The sequence below is a fragment of the Gigantopelta aegis genome, chromosome 3, assembly GCF_016097555.1.
Source record: "Gigantopelta aegis isolate Gae_Host chromosome 3, Gae_host_genome, whole genome shotgun sequence".
NCBI classification, from domain to species: Eukaryota; Metazoa; Mollusca; class Gastropoda; order Neomphalida; family Peltospiridae; genus Gigantopelta; species Gigantopelta aegis.
In genome coordinates, this window is record NC_054701.1 from 60709021 (window position 1) to 60725664 (window position 16644).

General features: G+C 37.5%; 1 protein-coding gene across 3 annotated transcripts; it reads left to right on the forward strand.

The window, feature by feature from the left end:
• The first annotated feature begins 772 nt into the window (after positions 1-772).
• Positions 773-15268, forward strand: LOC121368362. Of its 3 annotated transcripts, XM_041493055.1 has the most exons (7): positions 773-898; positions 4941-5064; positions 6430-6624; positions 9928-10161; positions 11202-11984; positions 13675-13869; positions 14885-15268. In XM_041493055.1, the coding sequence occupies exons 1-7, from the start codon at positions 856-858 to the stop codon at positions 14955-14957; spliced, it is 1647 nt and encodes a 548-aa protein (XP_041348989.1). In that variant the 5' UTR covers positions 773-855; the 3' UTR covers positions 14958-15268. The 3 variants fall into 3 exon arrangements, with proteins under 3 accessions (XP_041348989.1, XP_041348991.1, XP_041348990.1); XM_041493057.1 differs by lacking the exon at positions 13675-13869; XM_041493056.1 differs by lacking the exon at positions 6430-6624.
• The last annotated feature ends 1376 nt before the right edge of the window (positions 15269-16644 follow it).

The following is a 16644-nucleotide window of genomic DNA, read 5'->3' on the forward strand; positions in this document are numbered from 1 at the left end:
AACGACTCGATGGGTAGTTGTAAGGCCACTACTACAGCCACCTATCTCTATCAATGACAACTAATTATTATCGATTGCTGAGACGTTTTCCCAGAACAGTGTGCTTGAATCTTAATTGGTTTTAAGCATGAACGTAAGTATAAACAAACAAACAAACAAAAGTTAGGGTTCCAATTTTTAAAAAGTCACCATTTTCAGAAGACATCACGAAACAATATTTCCATTTTATATGTGTGTGGGGTTTTTAAAAGTTTTTTTCAAACCTGTTTTGAAAATCCAGGTATGTACTTCATCATAAAGCAGACGATAATATTGCAGACCATTTTATTTTGTACGTATAATTGAACTGTTGCCTTTTATTATATTTTGGGGTACTTTGGAGGTACTTTTTTTACTTTTCAAATTATATATGGGTGTTTTGTTTGATTTTTTTTACTTTAGCAATTACAAAAAAAAAAAAAAAAAAAAAAAAAAAAAAAAAAAAAAAGATAGTATAGGACATCTGTGTCTATGTTCCAGATCCTGTGGCTATTAAACGTCAGGTCGTAGATCCAATTAGTCTCGAACTGCATTGAATTTGTTAGACCTTGAGATTCTGAATGGTGTGCGCATGCGTACTAATGTCACTGTGCCCACAGCATTATTTATGTGGAAAAGTTTCTCAAGAACACACAGTGGCATTATACATAAAATTATATAATATAACAAGCATTAGCAAACAAAATCTATAATTTCAAATCAATGTGTACATTACAAAAAAAAGCAGGCCTTCCATATCAGAATAGAACAAACACGGTCCGCGGTGCGCATTTAGTTATCAACAGACATCTGCCAGATTGCAACGATTTTCCAGCCATGTTTCGAAACGTAATATTTGCTGTGACCATAATCATTTTGGGTAAGTGGCGTTGTCATGTTACTTTCTTAAAGTTAAAGCGTTGATTTAAGTTAAGACAAAAAAGTTTGTTTTGTTTAACGAAACCACTGGAGCACATTGATTAATTAATCATCTGCTATTGGATGTCAAACATTTGGTAATTCTGACTCATAGTTAACAGAGGAAACTTGCTACATTTTGCAGCAAGGAAAGCACACACCACGGCCTTTGTCCAGTTGTGATGAACTGGTTGGAACGAGAAAAAACAATCAGCCGAATGGATCCACCGAGGTGATTTGATCCTGCAACGCACAAACCTCAAGCGATCACTCAACCGACTAAGCTAAATCCCGCCTCCGATTTATAGTAAGATTTAAAATACAGTGTGTAAACTAAGTACCAAAATATAGATACCTGTTATCGAAACTTACATATATCAGGCAATCTTTCAAATTGGCTCCTGAGGGAATACAATTGCAAATTCCAAAACAAAAATAACCACGTCATTCGCTACCGACTCCGGTCGGGGTGCCTGTGCCCCACTACACTTGCAAGTGCGGGCAATACCGTTTTTTCCTCTTACCATCCCCTTCTTGTGATGGAAGGAAGCGTTGACGACAGTCAACACATGCGTCCACGACAGGCGTGCGCTACAACAGCTGGTTCTGAACGTGCATGTTAAATCTCTTGACTTTGACCTTGAAAGTGCATTTACAATGTACAGTGCATTAATATGCATGCATATTTACATGCAAATTATGTTTTAGTATCTTCCAGAAGTGATACTATAAATGGTTGGATTATCAGTATCTACAGAATAAAATTAATTTGGAACCATCCACAATAATTAAATAAACGTACAATAAACATATTAAAAAACCCCAACCCAACCCAACAAGTCAAGAAGAGCAACAACAACCACTAACACACAAAATAACAAACAAGCAAACAATTTGGAATCATCCATCATAATTAAATAAGCGTACAAAAGACATGTTGATAAAAATAAATCACAAAAAGTAATTAAACGGACAAAAGACATGTTCAAAAACAAAATTAAGAACCATCAACCCATCAAAACGACAACAACAACAACAACAACAACATTGCGGTGATGCGTGAAAATTAGGTCGCTGTGACCTAGTTATGGTACGCGACACGCCGCCATCTCAAATTGTACTTGCATGCAAGCTTTTATATGTCCCTATATGAATTGATGAAAGATATGCTCCGGAAACTAAAAATACGTACGGGCAGACAGACAACGTCATACCATAAAAATGAATTATCAGTGTCTCCCACCTCTAACCACAATGTGATAATTTCTGGAATAGTTTCCAGCTAGAAATCATATGTTTGATGAACCATTTTATTAATTTGATTCGTTGCATCGTTTCGGAAATTTCTTGTATATAGTGAAATACATTTTCAGTCATTCAAATAAGTGAACTGAAACGAAATATCCCTAAGCCGAGTTATTAATTCCCAAATAACCAAATACAGTGCTGTCCGGTGTATCGGCACATCTAAGTATTCAAAGACCATTTTCTATGTGGACACTGTGAAATACTTAATAAAATGTGTCTCTCACTAATGAAGCAATGCATAATCTGAAATACACTACAAATTGTTTTATGTCTGTAGTTAATAAACATTTTAAAATTGTGCATAAATGTAGGCACCCCCTTGTATCCAAAACCATTTGCATGTCCGGTGATTCGGCGCAGTAGATGTTGATAGGTGACCCCGCTATTTATAGACCGCCCATGACCTAACTTTGTATCCCATAAACGTTACACTATTGTCCCAGGATTATTTTAGTACTTTTTTGTTTTTGTCTTGTTAAAAATATGACTATGAAAATGAACGATCACACATGACCCATCCATGATCATGCACTTTCGCAATCGTTTTCATGAGTGGCACAGTATTGCAGATGCATACATCTTTATTGTCATGTATGTCTAAGATGCCTACATGGATTTTTTTCTCGGGTAGATTCATGGGCGTAGATAGGGGGGGGGGGTTCGATTGGTTCGACCGAACCCCCCCTGAAATCGCTTTTTTTTTAATTTAATATATCTGACATTGATATCTGACATTATTATATTTACTCAACATAGAAATATATGCCCAATATCTCTGCAATCTATTTTGGAACCCCCCTTTTCAAAATCCTATGTATTGGAACCCCCCTTTTCAAAATCCTATGTACGCCCACGAGACTGTGCACACTTTGTAACAATGTGACAATTGTGAAATGGAATGACTGTCAATTAAGGTGTAAAACTTTCGTTTTGTTTGCATTTGTCTGTGTTTTCCTTTTCAGTTTAAATAAAAATAACTGAAACAAATAATTATACCGTTTACTATAATTTTAAAAATGCGTGAAAGGTGTTTTAGACTTGTTTTAACATTCTTAATATCAATAAGGCTGACCGACTTTGCGTTTATACACACGAAAACAGGTGAATTATTTATTTTGAAGTTATGATATAATTATTGATAATTCAAAAAAAAAAAAAATAATAATTGCACCCTTAACAATAAGTATGTTGATACTTGATTAACCATTGAAAAAGGAATTGAACTTTAATTAGCTAAAATCACCGACAACATGACAACTTCCTAAGCATATTTAAAGGGACACGCCCTAGTTGTTAACCATTACGCCGTTGTTTTTCGCTATTAAACCCATTTTTTCACAAATAAAATTGCACTTTACTTACCGTTTATTATTTAGAATATACATTTCCATTCACCTGAAGTGTTTTTTTGGTAATCCTGGTAATCCTGGTGTTTGTAATACCACAAAATGCATTTTTCGTATTTCATAAAATGCCACGGGCCTCTGAGAAAAAACCGTTAAGCAAACAAGGTCTAATCTATTTTTAGAGGGGATATTCCCATTTCAATGTCACAGACGTTGGTATACCACGTGACCGTTATCATTTTGGTTCGGTTTGTTTTCTCGTGCACGGTTCGCGCAATCAACATCCGATTTGTTGTCGTTTGCTTGTTGTTCATTTGTGAGATTTTTCTTCACAGTTCGTGAACATTTTTAGTAACAATAAAGTTCAGACAAGTAAGTATCTCAATACAAAACGTTACAAACCCTTAAAACCAATATTTTTGCTAAGTCTTACGATATCTGGAGAGGGGATACAACCAGGACAGAACAGTTGGAACATGTCCAGGAGAGGTGAAAGGAACGCACCCCAAGTCTGTGCGCACTCTGTGAAATTTGTCGTGACGTAGGCATTGTTGTGCTTCGAACGACATTTACCGGTGACATCAGAATAGGGCCTACTAACTTTCAAAATTATTTCAAGCAATTGGGACATGGGGATTCCCATGGTATTTATCGATATAAAACCTGCTTTTTCACTCCATTTGATAAAAACGTGATCTAAGTGTGTTACAGGTTTGTAGATTAACCAAATTATAATTTATTTTCGCTGGATGAAACTAGGGCGTGCGGCTTTAAGCAAAATACCAAGTGCGCCGAATCAACGGATGCGCCGATACACGGCTGTAATTGGAAATACCCACGATACATCCCCGGAATCCAACATCACCGTATAAACATTTGGGAAATTAAAATCGCTTGAGTCTAAACAATTTTAAAATTCATAATTATCAATTTGATTTTTATGACTACATCGACAAAACAGACACAAATTAAGAGTTCTGATTGTCATATTTTATATTTAAAAGATCCCTTATTACTAATAGAAAACTTTTGCGGTTTTTTTCTCTAAGACTATGTCAGAATGACCAAATGTTTAAATGACATCTAATAGCTGACGATTAATAAATCAATGTGATCTAGTGGTATCGTTAAACTAAACAAAAATAAACTCTGTAATTCTTTATCTCTCTATATATCTACATGTGTATATCTTTGTCTCTGTCTGTCTTCTGTCTTTCTCTGTTTGTCTCTCTCTCTCTCTCTCTCTCTCTCTCTCTCTCTCTCTCTCTCTCTCTCTCTCTCTCTCTCTCTCTCTCTCTCTCTCTCTCTCAATTAGCCATTCCTTCAGTTTCCTTTCTATACTATTTGCAGCCAGAACTGACGTGTTGGATGGCGCGATACCACCAGACGTCTGTGCGTTTTTCGAAAAGGTTAATTGCTCTACGTTCAGACCTAGACTAATATGTGCTTCTGACGGAACCACCTTCCCCAATGAGTGAGTTGCAGTAATAATAACAATATCTCACATATAATTAGTTACATCATTTTACTTACCAGTACCAAAATTCTGTTTATAAAGAGTCGGAAGAATATTTTCCAAAAAGCTATTTGTAAACGTGCATTGTCAAAGGTGCAAGTGTCATGTTTCGCTATTTTAAAACGTTGTGATAAATAACTACAAATCACTTTTCTATTTTAAAAAAACCGACACTTTTTTGTTTAGTTTTTTGCAGGGGTGGGTGGAAGGGAATAGAGTTTTAAAAGATGAATTCGCTTATGAGTCTATCTAAGACAAAATAAATTTCACAAGTTTGCATTGTAATTCCGATGTCATCAACGAGCAAACACCAACTATGATTATGCCTCTATTAAACAGAAATGTAAAAAATAGTCAAACAGTAAAATCTGTAAGCATGTAACTAAAGGTAGTACTAAACCAAATAACTTCCGGCTGGGTCAAAGTTCGAGGTGCACCGAACTTTTGATAAAGAAGTTAACGTCACAAGTCCTGTAATTGGTGATAAATGTGAGTGTGGTGGTTGTAAAAAAAATTAGTTTCATCTGGGGAAAAAGTATGCAATTTTATTTCATCTAGTACTGCTGTGTGAAGTAGCTTTGTGCTTGAAACATGTATGGGGTACCTGTAAAAACAAGTACTCAAATTTGGTGCGAAACTAGGTGTGTTACAAAAGAAACATCTGGTTATACTGAAAATTGAGCCACGAAAGGTACAATTTTCTTCAGTTAATACTTTGACGTAGGGGTTGTAGTACTGATATGTATGGGTCATAGTTTAGTTGATATATTGCATATAGTGTTTTTAAACACAAACTTTAACATGGTTGCCTATGGGATTTTATTTGGTATAATGCAACGATAATCAGGCCGTACATAGCTGGCGATACAGGAGGCAGTGTCCACCCCATCAACAATACCAAAAAGTGTTCTTTTTATTTTAGAAGTGTACGTTTTGTTTAGATGAAACATATCCTATAGTAGCAGACTTGTTTGAAAATTACCCAAAATGATCACGCCCCACATTTTTCACAAGGAAAACCTGGTGTATGAATACCATGCCTCATTACAGCTAAACCGTTTGCACTGCTGGTGACAAACCAATTGTCATTTAAAAAATAACTCTTTGGGTATCACTAAGAATTTACTTCCCATTCCAAATAATTAGCCTTCAAACATGGATCTGTGCAAAACCAAAAAGCGTACGCCGGGTACACAAGGGAGCTAACTGTATACTGCTACCTTTATATTAGTACTGTTCCCTAATTCCATTTTACTGCCCCTCCCACCCGACCAGTTGTTTTAGACTAGGTTTGGCCCTGAACACCAGTTATATTATTTCCAGTTGTGAATTCGGCAAAAGGCGTTGTGTGGACGAGTCTGTGCATGTGTTAATTGACGGCCAGGTGTGTCCTACTACCCCCCCTGAGCCCAGCACCATCTCGCTACCCTCCTGGTGCCGTGTGCTACTGGCACAGAGCTGCGACAGTTACCCACCTAGAATAATCTGTGGCTCCGATGGTATAACCTACTCGACAGCGTAAGCAATACTGCAACGTTCTGAGCCGAATTTACGACGCCTGTTTTTCTTAAAGGGACAGACCCTAGTTCTTAAACACTACGGCATATGTTTTACCTAGACCCTAGTTTCAACCCGTAAAAATGGACACTAAGTTTGGTTAATTTACAAACCTGTAACAAATGTGGATACAACAGAATGAAAGAAGAGTTAACGACTTTGAAATACCCTTAAAAATAGAATAAAACGCGACTCCATAATCATTACTTCTCAGACGCACGTGCGTTTTTAAAAATATGAAAAATGCATTCTATGGTATTAGAAACACCAGGATGACCAGAAACACTCAGGTTGTACGGAAATGTATAATCTAAACAATAAAATATAAGTAATATTTCATTTCGGTGATCATAAACGGCTCTAGTAGTGAAAAATATATATTAGTGTTTAAAAACTACGGTCTGTCCCTTTAAACGCAGATGTTTAGGCATTATAAATGTATATACTAGTAGTTACACGCGTGTACGTCTAAAACAGGCTTTGTAAATTCGGCCCTATACCTACCGTATTAGGTGTAAATAAAAGAAACCCGCGGAAGTAGACATAGAGTTAAAGTTTGTTTTGTTTAACGACACCACTAGAGCACATTGATTTATTGATCATCGGCTATTGGATGTCACACATTTGGTAATTTTTACATATATATAGTCTTAGAGAGGAAATCCGCTACATGATTCCATTAGTAGCAAGGAATCTTTTATACGCACCATCCTACAGACAGAATAGCACATACCACGGCCTTTGGAGTACCAGTCATGTACTGTGTACTGGCTAGAGCAAGATATAGCCCATTTGGTCCGCCAACGAGGATCGATCACAGATCGACCGCGCATCAAGCGAACGCTTTACCACTGGGCCACGTCTCTCCCCGAAATAGACATAATGCCGTTAAAATAAGACCCTAATTTTACCTTCCCATGTTCATTTTTAAATTGTTTTTATTTTTGTTTTTGTTCTTTTGTTTTGTTGTGTTGTGGTTTTATGTGTGGTTTTGTTTTGTTGTTTTTCTTGTTATATTTAAAGCAAAATATAAGTACAACTTCAGCTATAACAAATTCAAGTGTTTTACGATTAACGAATGCTTTAATGCAACACACAATATCTCGCCGTCATTGAAAAAAAGAGAGAAAAAAAAGAAAGAAAAAAAAGAAAAGATTCTGACTTTCGAACGTCGATATCAAATAACAAGTAAATGCATGGTATGTTGATTCTGAAAACATACAGATGTTTGCTATTTTTTAAAACTGCCTTTAACCTGTGATCCTTCTACACGTGTGGTTTTCAACTGAGTATTTTTCGTTAAAGGTAAAGTAAACTCAAACAAGAGCGTTATGTGTTGGAAAGATGCATACCCGGACCACCAACACATACTGACTTTAACAAATGAAAACGCATAATTTTAGAGTTAATAAAAAAACATGATTATTCCTGCTAACTGGGGGCAGCCATTTTGTTTCGTTTTTGTGACGTCCGGTGGTATAGCTTGGGCCGAAGTGACGTCAGCTCCGTCTATCTCCTCTAGGCACAGTGTAAACAAACGCTCTAATTTACGACAAGTCGCTTCGCTTTCATCAACCTGACTTGTAAAACAACATAAATGACTTGATGGTATAATAAACTATTTAACTAAATATATTTCAATTTGCATTAATAGAACGAAATGGAGCATATTATTAGGCCTATTGGTATGCTACGTTCGAGCAAAAACGACAACTCATGATACCCAAGTGATAATTTTCTTTTCTTTGGGACTACGTAATTGGTCAGTTTTGTGATTTTAGATGGGAAAGTCTACTTAATCAAGGGTTTACAGAATTATTAACAGTAATAAAGAAGGACGGCTGATCGATTACGATTAGAGGGGTGTCCGTGCGGTTAACACACAAAACCCTGTGATCTTAATAAAAAGAGGCACGTCTTTTTAGTGTGTCTAGACACAGTGTCTGGGGACCGTCTAAATATACACCTGCTAATCAGGAACCACAGGTACAGGCCACGGAAAAAAAAGACCAATTAACTAAGAAAACACTCCGATTATTATTTCAGTACATGGGTTAATTTATGTACAAAACATAATACAGTTATTTCAACACTTTGACAATGGTGGTTTATTTTGTATTGAAAAATAATATATAATTGATACTGGCTTACTGGGATGGCTATTACAGAACATTGCGATGCATCCGCAAAAATCAGGTATGTTTTGTTTCTTCAGTTCGAAGACTAATTCCTGACGTGACACGTTAGGTATTACGTAACCACCAGCTCGCCAGAGGGCGTATTCACTAGGATAGTACAAAATGGCTGCGCCCGTTATATATAATAGCCGTCACATTTAAGCGTTTTATTAATTAACTATACAATTATACTTGTTGATATTAAGCAATAATGTGCATTATATATCGTTGAATATGCATACCAAGTCAAATGTCTTAACTGTCCCTTCCTTTAACACTTTCATAATTAACGGGGCGGGACGTAGCCCAGTGGCAAAACGTTCGCTTGATGCGCGGTCGGTTTGGGATCGATCCCCATCGGTGGGTCCATTCATGGGTGTACGACCCCCCCCCCCCCAAAATTCGGGCAAAACAGTGGGAAAAATTCGGGCAGTTTTTATCTGGGTAAAATTTCGGGCAAATCAACCCCTCCAGCCCCCCTAAATCAAAGAGTCCCCATACGCCCATGGGTCCATTGGGCTATTTCTTGCTTGAACCAGTGCACCACGACTGGTATATCAAAGGCCATGGTATGTGTTATCCTGTCTGTGGGATGGTGCATATAAAAGATCCCTTGCTTCATAGTTCATTGGCACTAATGTAAAGTGGCATAATCGTAGTTGGTCAACTGATTTAGCTACCTTTCAGTTTGTAATAAATATACACAGTTGATCGACTCCTCAAATGCTAACATTATGAGCAAACATTAATATTGTTATTATTATCAATTGTTGTTTTTACTTGTTGTTTTTATTAATGTTATATCATTTTTATCCCTGTTTGCTGACACCAGGCCTCGTGCTTATAAACCTTAAAGTCTAGACTTTAATAAAGTCCAGACTTTAACGTCATGTCAATGCCATTCAAATAGCATTACGTTAAGTCTGGACTTTATTAAAGTCTAGACTTTAAGTTTTATATGCACGGGCCCAGATTGTTTGGTATTGGGCAATACATTGAACTGAATTGAATTGAATCCTACAGTGTAGCAGTATGAAATATTTTTCGCAATCATTTCGAATAATTACCAGAGTGTGTTCATTTTTAGGTGTCATTTTTCAAAAGCTCACTGCCATAATCCATCACTAAACGTGACCTACGACGGTAAGGGATGTTTCTTTACGCTCACATCGACGTCACATCCGGTGATTACGACTTCCGGCAATTTATTATCCACCGTTGCAGTGATTGATCTTAGTTGTAACATCACGAATCAGCTGATATGCGATGACTATGCACCGAAGTTTATATGTGCGTCAAACGGCCAAACATACAGAACAGAGTAAGTATCAAAACTGTTATGTATATAGCATTAATACCAATAGCGATATAGAAACTATTATGGTTTAGTTACTATTACCGGAAGTGGTAATATAGCAAGTTTCTGAAAGTGCATCTTGAGATGTGGCATGACCAAGCAGACAAGTCTATGTTCTCAATATGAATAAAAACCACTATCATTTTTAAATGAGTTTGTTGAGCCAGAACATTGCAAAAACCATATATAACCAGACGATTGGGTCAAACAATCAGACGCCTTGTTTCGTTTTAGAAATTATGAAACAGGAGGGTCGGAAGCAATTAAAAGTTGGTACGGCCATGAAAGTAATTTATATGATAAGATCTATACTATACGAGTACCAAGAGAGAGAGAGAGAGAGAGAGAGAGAGAGAGAGAGAGAGAGAGAGAGAGAGAGAGAGAGAGAGAGAGAGAGAGAGAGAGAGAGAGAGAGACAGAGACAGAGAGAGAGAGAGAGAGACAGAGACAGAGACAGAGACAGAGAGAGTGTGTGAGTCCTGGTCGAACAAGTGGTACAGCCGTCCCGCTTCCGACGCCCCTGTGTCATGTTCTGTGTCTTATTTCGGCTTGACCGAATCAGTCTTATCTAGTTTAGATAATGGATGTTATTCCTCGCATTCACCTCGAACAAACCAGTTGAGCATGTTACTAATAATAACTGTGAGGTTATAAGTGTGTGTAGTTATTTTCACTCGGGTCGAGAGTTTTTAAAGTAGTTAAATCCTGAAAACATTATTAAGAATAAGGACGCTTTGTTAGAAAGATGGAAAGTGGATGGAACCATTTATTAAAGATACAAAATATATATATATTTTTAAATCTATGGAATTAAGTTATTAACATTGCATCCAGAATAAATTGTTCAAGTGTGGACTATAGCTGTGACAAAATAAACCAGAATACAGCGAGTATATACCGGAAGTAGTAACACTTACAATATGAGTAGCCTATACGTAGTTAATTTAAGTTAATTGTTCAGTATCAGGTTAACGTTCTCCAAAAAGCTATCTTCTTGTTTTCAGATGTGATTTTGCTAAAGAACATTGTAAAAATACATCACTTAAGATAATACCTGACGGACATGGATGTTCGGTGACGACGTTTAGTACTGCAGCTACGGTAATCACACAAAAGACACAAGCAGCTTCGAAGACGGCCCAGGCATCACCAACGGCAATACCAGACACTTCTGTGAAACTTGTAACTCACACGACAAAAGCAGCACTTACAGCAACGACTGCAAAAACAAATACAAATTCTGGGAAAACTGTTACTCACAAAACACAAACATCACATACAGCAAAAACAGACACTACTTCTGAGAAAACCGTTACTCACAAAACACAAACATCACATACAGCAACTACAGCAAAAATAGACACTACTTCTGGGGAAATCTTCACGCACAAGACACAAGCATCACATACAGTAACTACAGCAAAAACAGACACTACTTCTGGAAAAATTTTAACTCAAAGAACACAAACATCACATACAGCAACTACAGCAAAAACGGACTCAACGTCTGAAAAAATCTCAACTCACAAGACACAAACATCACATACACCAACTACAGCAAAAACAGACACTACTTCTAAGAAAATTTTAACTCACAAGACCCAAGCATCACATACACCAACTACAGCAAAACCACAGATAACAAAGACGTCTACAATTTCGGCAATTCCAAAACCAACTCCAACTCCCAAATCATCTTTTGATCTTTTGTGTCGTCTGCTTATGTCGTTTGAATGCAATAAGCACCTGAATGTTGTTTGCACAACAAATGGCAATTACAGAAACACGTAAGTCATACAGAAATGTTGTTTAGTAGTTTACTGATTACATATTCTTCAAATTAAAAGTAAAAATGAAAGCTAGTGATAAAAAGATACTTATTTGAAGCAATATAATTGAAATCCGACATCAGGTTCCGATAGTAGATCTAATCAAATCCAATGTTACAGCGTGTCTATAGTCCTACCCAGGCTTCATGAACATTTTTTGTTTTTTAAAAATAATTTCAGTTTGATTTAACGTAAAAAAAAATTAAAAAAATAAAAGAAGCATTATTTGTGTGCGCAATTTAGAAAACAATCGGCTCAGGAATAAATAACCTGTAGTACATACCGTAGTAAGAAAACGATCGACATTCCTCTCAGTGGTGTCGTGGTTAAGCCATCGGACATAAGACTAATAGGTACAGGGTTCGCAGCCCGGTACCGGCTCCCACCCAGAGCGAGTTTTTAACGACTCAATGGGTAGGTGTAAGACCACTACACCCTCTTCTCTCTCACTAACCACTAACCACTAACCACTAATAACTAACCCACTGTCCTGGACGGACAGCCCAGATAGCTGTTGTGTGTGTGTGTGTGTGTGTGTGTGTGTGTGTGCCCAGAATAGCGTGATTGAACCTTACTTGGACAGAAGCACGAAAATAAGTATAATGAAAGAATAATGAATGACGTTTCCCGATGGGAAGTACTCTAGGTAACATATGATTCGACTAAAGTAATTGCCGCTGACATAGTGTAACATCGCTAATATAAGCAAGCTGTAACACATTTGGAATAACTATTCTGACAAGCATTCTGTTTTCACTCAAACTGGTAATGGTCCATATCAGATATATTGAGAGAAAGAAAGAAAGAAATGTTTTAGTTAACGACGCAATCAACACACTTTATTTACGGTTATATGGCGTCAAACAGATAATGAGAGAGGAAAGCCGCTGTCGCCACTTCATGGGCTACTCTTCGAATAGCAGCAAGGGATATTTTATATGCACCATCCCACAGACAGGGTAGTACATACCACGGCCTTTGATATACCAGTCGTGGTGCACTTGCTGGAACAAGAAATAACCCAATGGGCCCACCGACGGGGATCGATCCCACACCGACCGCGCATCGTACGAATGCTGTACCACTAGGCTACGTCACACTCCTTTTGAGAGAAAGACGACTTAGCAATAAGATCTAAGGTTGGTTGTCTAATGTAATTTTAGCCATTAAAAGAGCTTTGATAGTCGGAAACATCTTATTAACAATGGCAGAAAACTGAACACAGTTTCTTTAGCATTTAATAAAATGAACCCATGTTTCGGAATACGTTATGCTGTGATCAGCGAAAGTCTGCAAGAAATCAACAATGTTTTATATTACAGATGTGATCCCCGTCGGTGGGCCTATTGGTCTATATCTCGTCCCAGCCAATGCACCAGAACTGGTATATCAAAGGTCGTGGTATGTGCTATCCTATCTGTGGGATAGTGCATATCAAAGATCCCTTGCTACTAATGAAAAAATGTAGCAGGTTTCCTCTCTAAGACTATTTGTCAAAATTACCAAATGTTTGACATTCAATAGCTGATGATTAATAATTCAATGTGTTCTAGTGGTGTCATTAATAAACAAAAGAAACCAATAGCCGATGAATAATAAATCAATGTGCTCTTGTGGTGTCGTTAAACAAAACAAACGTTTAATACAGGTGTGAATACCAGAAAGCGAAATGCGTACAGCCCAACAACATACATCGCATTCACGATGGTTTCTGCAACACAGGCGAAGGTTACCCTAGCAACCCGTCACCACATGAAATCGCCTGCCGTGCAGTTCTAAAAGTCACGTGTCCCAGTCGCGGACCTGCCGTGTGCGACCACCAGGGGCAGACGTACACGAACTTGTGAGTATCAGCGCTACAACCAGACTTACCGATGTCAATCAGAATGCAATGTATCTTAAACATAATACACAAGACTTTTTGACAGTTTTCAATCGTTCTGACTGCTCCTGTTTTGGTTTGTACTGCCGATAGCCATCTTTGTACTTTCCTGATGCCGCATTTCATAAGAATCTTTTTGCGCTCAGGTCCAGTCGACTGCCGTACACACATTATGATAAATATTGCGTACAAACATGAATTCCGTAAATACAACCGTCATGGAGGCCGCCATCTTAACACAGAAATTGCTATATAACCTCAGCTAGTGAGGGCTGGCTGTCTACGCGGCGATCATATTTTTGGGGTGAAAGTGACCACGCTCCATCTAAATTTTCCCTGGCGTAGCACTGGTTACATCTAGTATCGCCTGAAGTGATCAATAGGGGCCACTGCCAGGTTGGTCCTATTTCACGTTTATCTCTACACATGATGGCCTAACAGCATGCAAAGTGGCATGTTAGTATCACATTTTGCACTATTATACCATAACCTTACTACACTTTCAGAAAAGTCTGTTCTCCCCCTCCCCCAAACCCACCACCACACATCCAACCACCGCCCCGCGACTGGTACATCAAAGGCTATGTCTGTACTGTCCTGTCTCTAAGAAAATGGTTATAAAAGACCACTTACCCTAGCCTGTGCGGTGTCAAAGAGTTGTTCTCTCTATGTTAAACTTGATAAGAGATGGTTAAATATCAATTGCATTGTCCTAATTACCAGATTTTGTCTGACCTTTAGGAAGTAAAAAGAAGATATATAGGTATTACTTTTCCTACGGCGGCGACAGCGACGGCGTCAACTTTTACGTTAAAGTTTCACGTTTACATCAGAAGCTTACGAACTATAAATCCTAGGTCACTGAAACTTGCATCTATAGATGTTCATCACAGTGCACTATAAACAATTTATGGTAGGCGAGACTTTTAATTTCGCAGAATTCTTGTATATAATATGGTTCACTTTTTCTTTACAGCTGCGAACTGGAAAAAACTAAATGTCTCATTCATGGAATCGAGATAGCTGCCTGCCCCAAATCATCCAGCTGATTGTGGAAATTCGAAAGAAAAAAAATATATTAGATACGACAGCGCATCGTCGTCTTTATACAACTATTTAATTTCCACATATTGATGCTTTAACAAACATCACAGTAACAAAGCTATGGTCACGTTGTTGTCTCTAAGGGTTGGTCTAGAATTTATCACATGGGGGTGCGGTAGGGGGGCACTATAATTATTATTTTCTACGAGGTGGGTCTGTTGACATTTTATTCTTTAGAAATTGATGAAAAGAAATAAGAAAACACATAAATAGTAACAGAAAACATTGACTGCAAATAAAAGCTTCATTCACAGAATCAGGACGTTTTAACCGTGTTACTGGCATTTAATCCCACATTACATCTCTGAATTAATTTTTTATAAGACTCATATAAACTGATGCGGCGCGTACGTGCATCTGCAAACCGCATGCCGCCAGCCGTATGGAATAATCATATATGGTTTATACGCCTAAAAAAAACGCAAGCCGTAGACGCATCACACGCCGCGTCCAGTCTATGTGAGCCTTAAAGGGACAGACCCTAGTTTCAACCCGTGACAATATAACACTAAGTTTAGTTAATCTACAAACCTGTAACACATTTGGATAAAGTTACAATTGAGTGAAACATGAGTCTGTGACTTTGAAATGGTGAAAACCCTCTAAAATAGACTAAAACTCGACTCCATAACTGTGACTTCTGAAACGCTCGTGCGTTTTTAAAATATGAGAAATGCATTTTCTGATATTAAAACCACCAGGATGACCAAAAACATTTCGGATGTGCGGAAATGGATAATCTAAACAATAAAATCTAAGTAATGTATGAGTTCAGTTATCAAAAACGGCTCTAATAGTAAAAAATATGCCTTAGTGTTTAAAAACTCGGGTATGTCCCTTTAATAAGGAAAAAAAATTTGGTCTCAAATACCATGTGTATCAGTACTTGGTTTAATTAGAATTTCATTTTCTGGGTGGTGGGTGAACAAAACAGAAGCCTCTTGCCCATCTCGTGTGATATATTCATGTAAGCAGGATTTGTGATATTGTCAGTCTTTTTTTTCTTTTTTTGAAAATAAATATTTTGAAACTAAAAGTGGTTTTATTATTGTTTCTTACACACCTGTTGGTGAGAACACCATACGTTATTTGTCATTACACATACTTGTTAACACATGTCCATGTGTTAACAGTTTCAAGACATACAACTGGCTGCTCCTAGGTAATGACCAGGGCCCCGTTCCACGAAGCGATCTTATCCCTAAGATCAAATTAAGTGCATAGGGTAGCTATGCGCTTACGGTAATCTTAGGGCTAAGATCGCTTCGTGGAACGGGGCCTTAGTCACCATTGCCATACGTCAAAAAATAACAACAAAAAAAACAACAGCGCGATGGAAATCGATTAGACTGTGACGTATAGTTAACCTGGCGACCATGTGTCTGTGACGCGTAAGTCAGCTACAAGTGCAACGGCTGTAAATAACTTTTAGTAAAAAAAAGATGTTAAAATTTGCTTAAAACCTGTGTTTTGAGAATATGTAGGCCTAAGAAATAGAATAATACATTCGTGTCCGTTAGATACCATTTATATCACAACTCGTTGTTTAAAAACGTATTAAACTCGCTTTCGCTCGTTAGATAAATGTTAAAACAACTCGTGAGATAACTGGTATCTAACAGCCACTCGTGT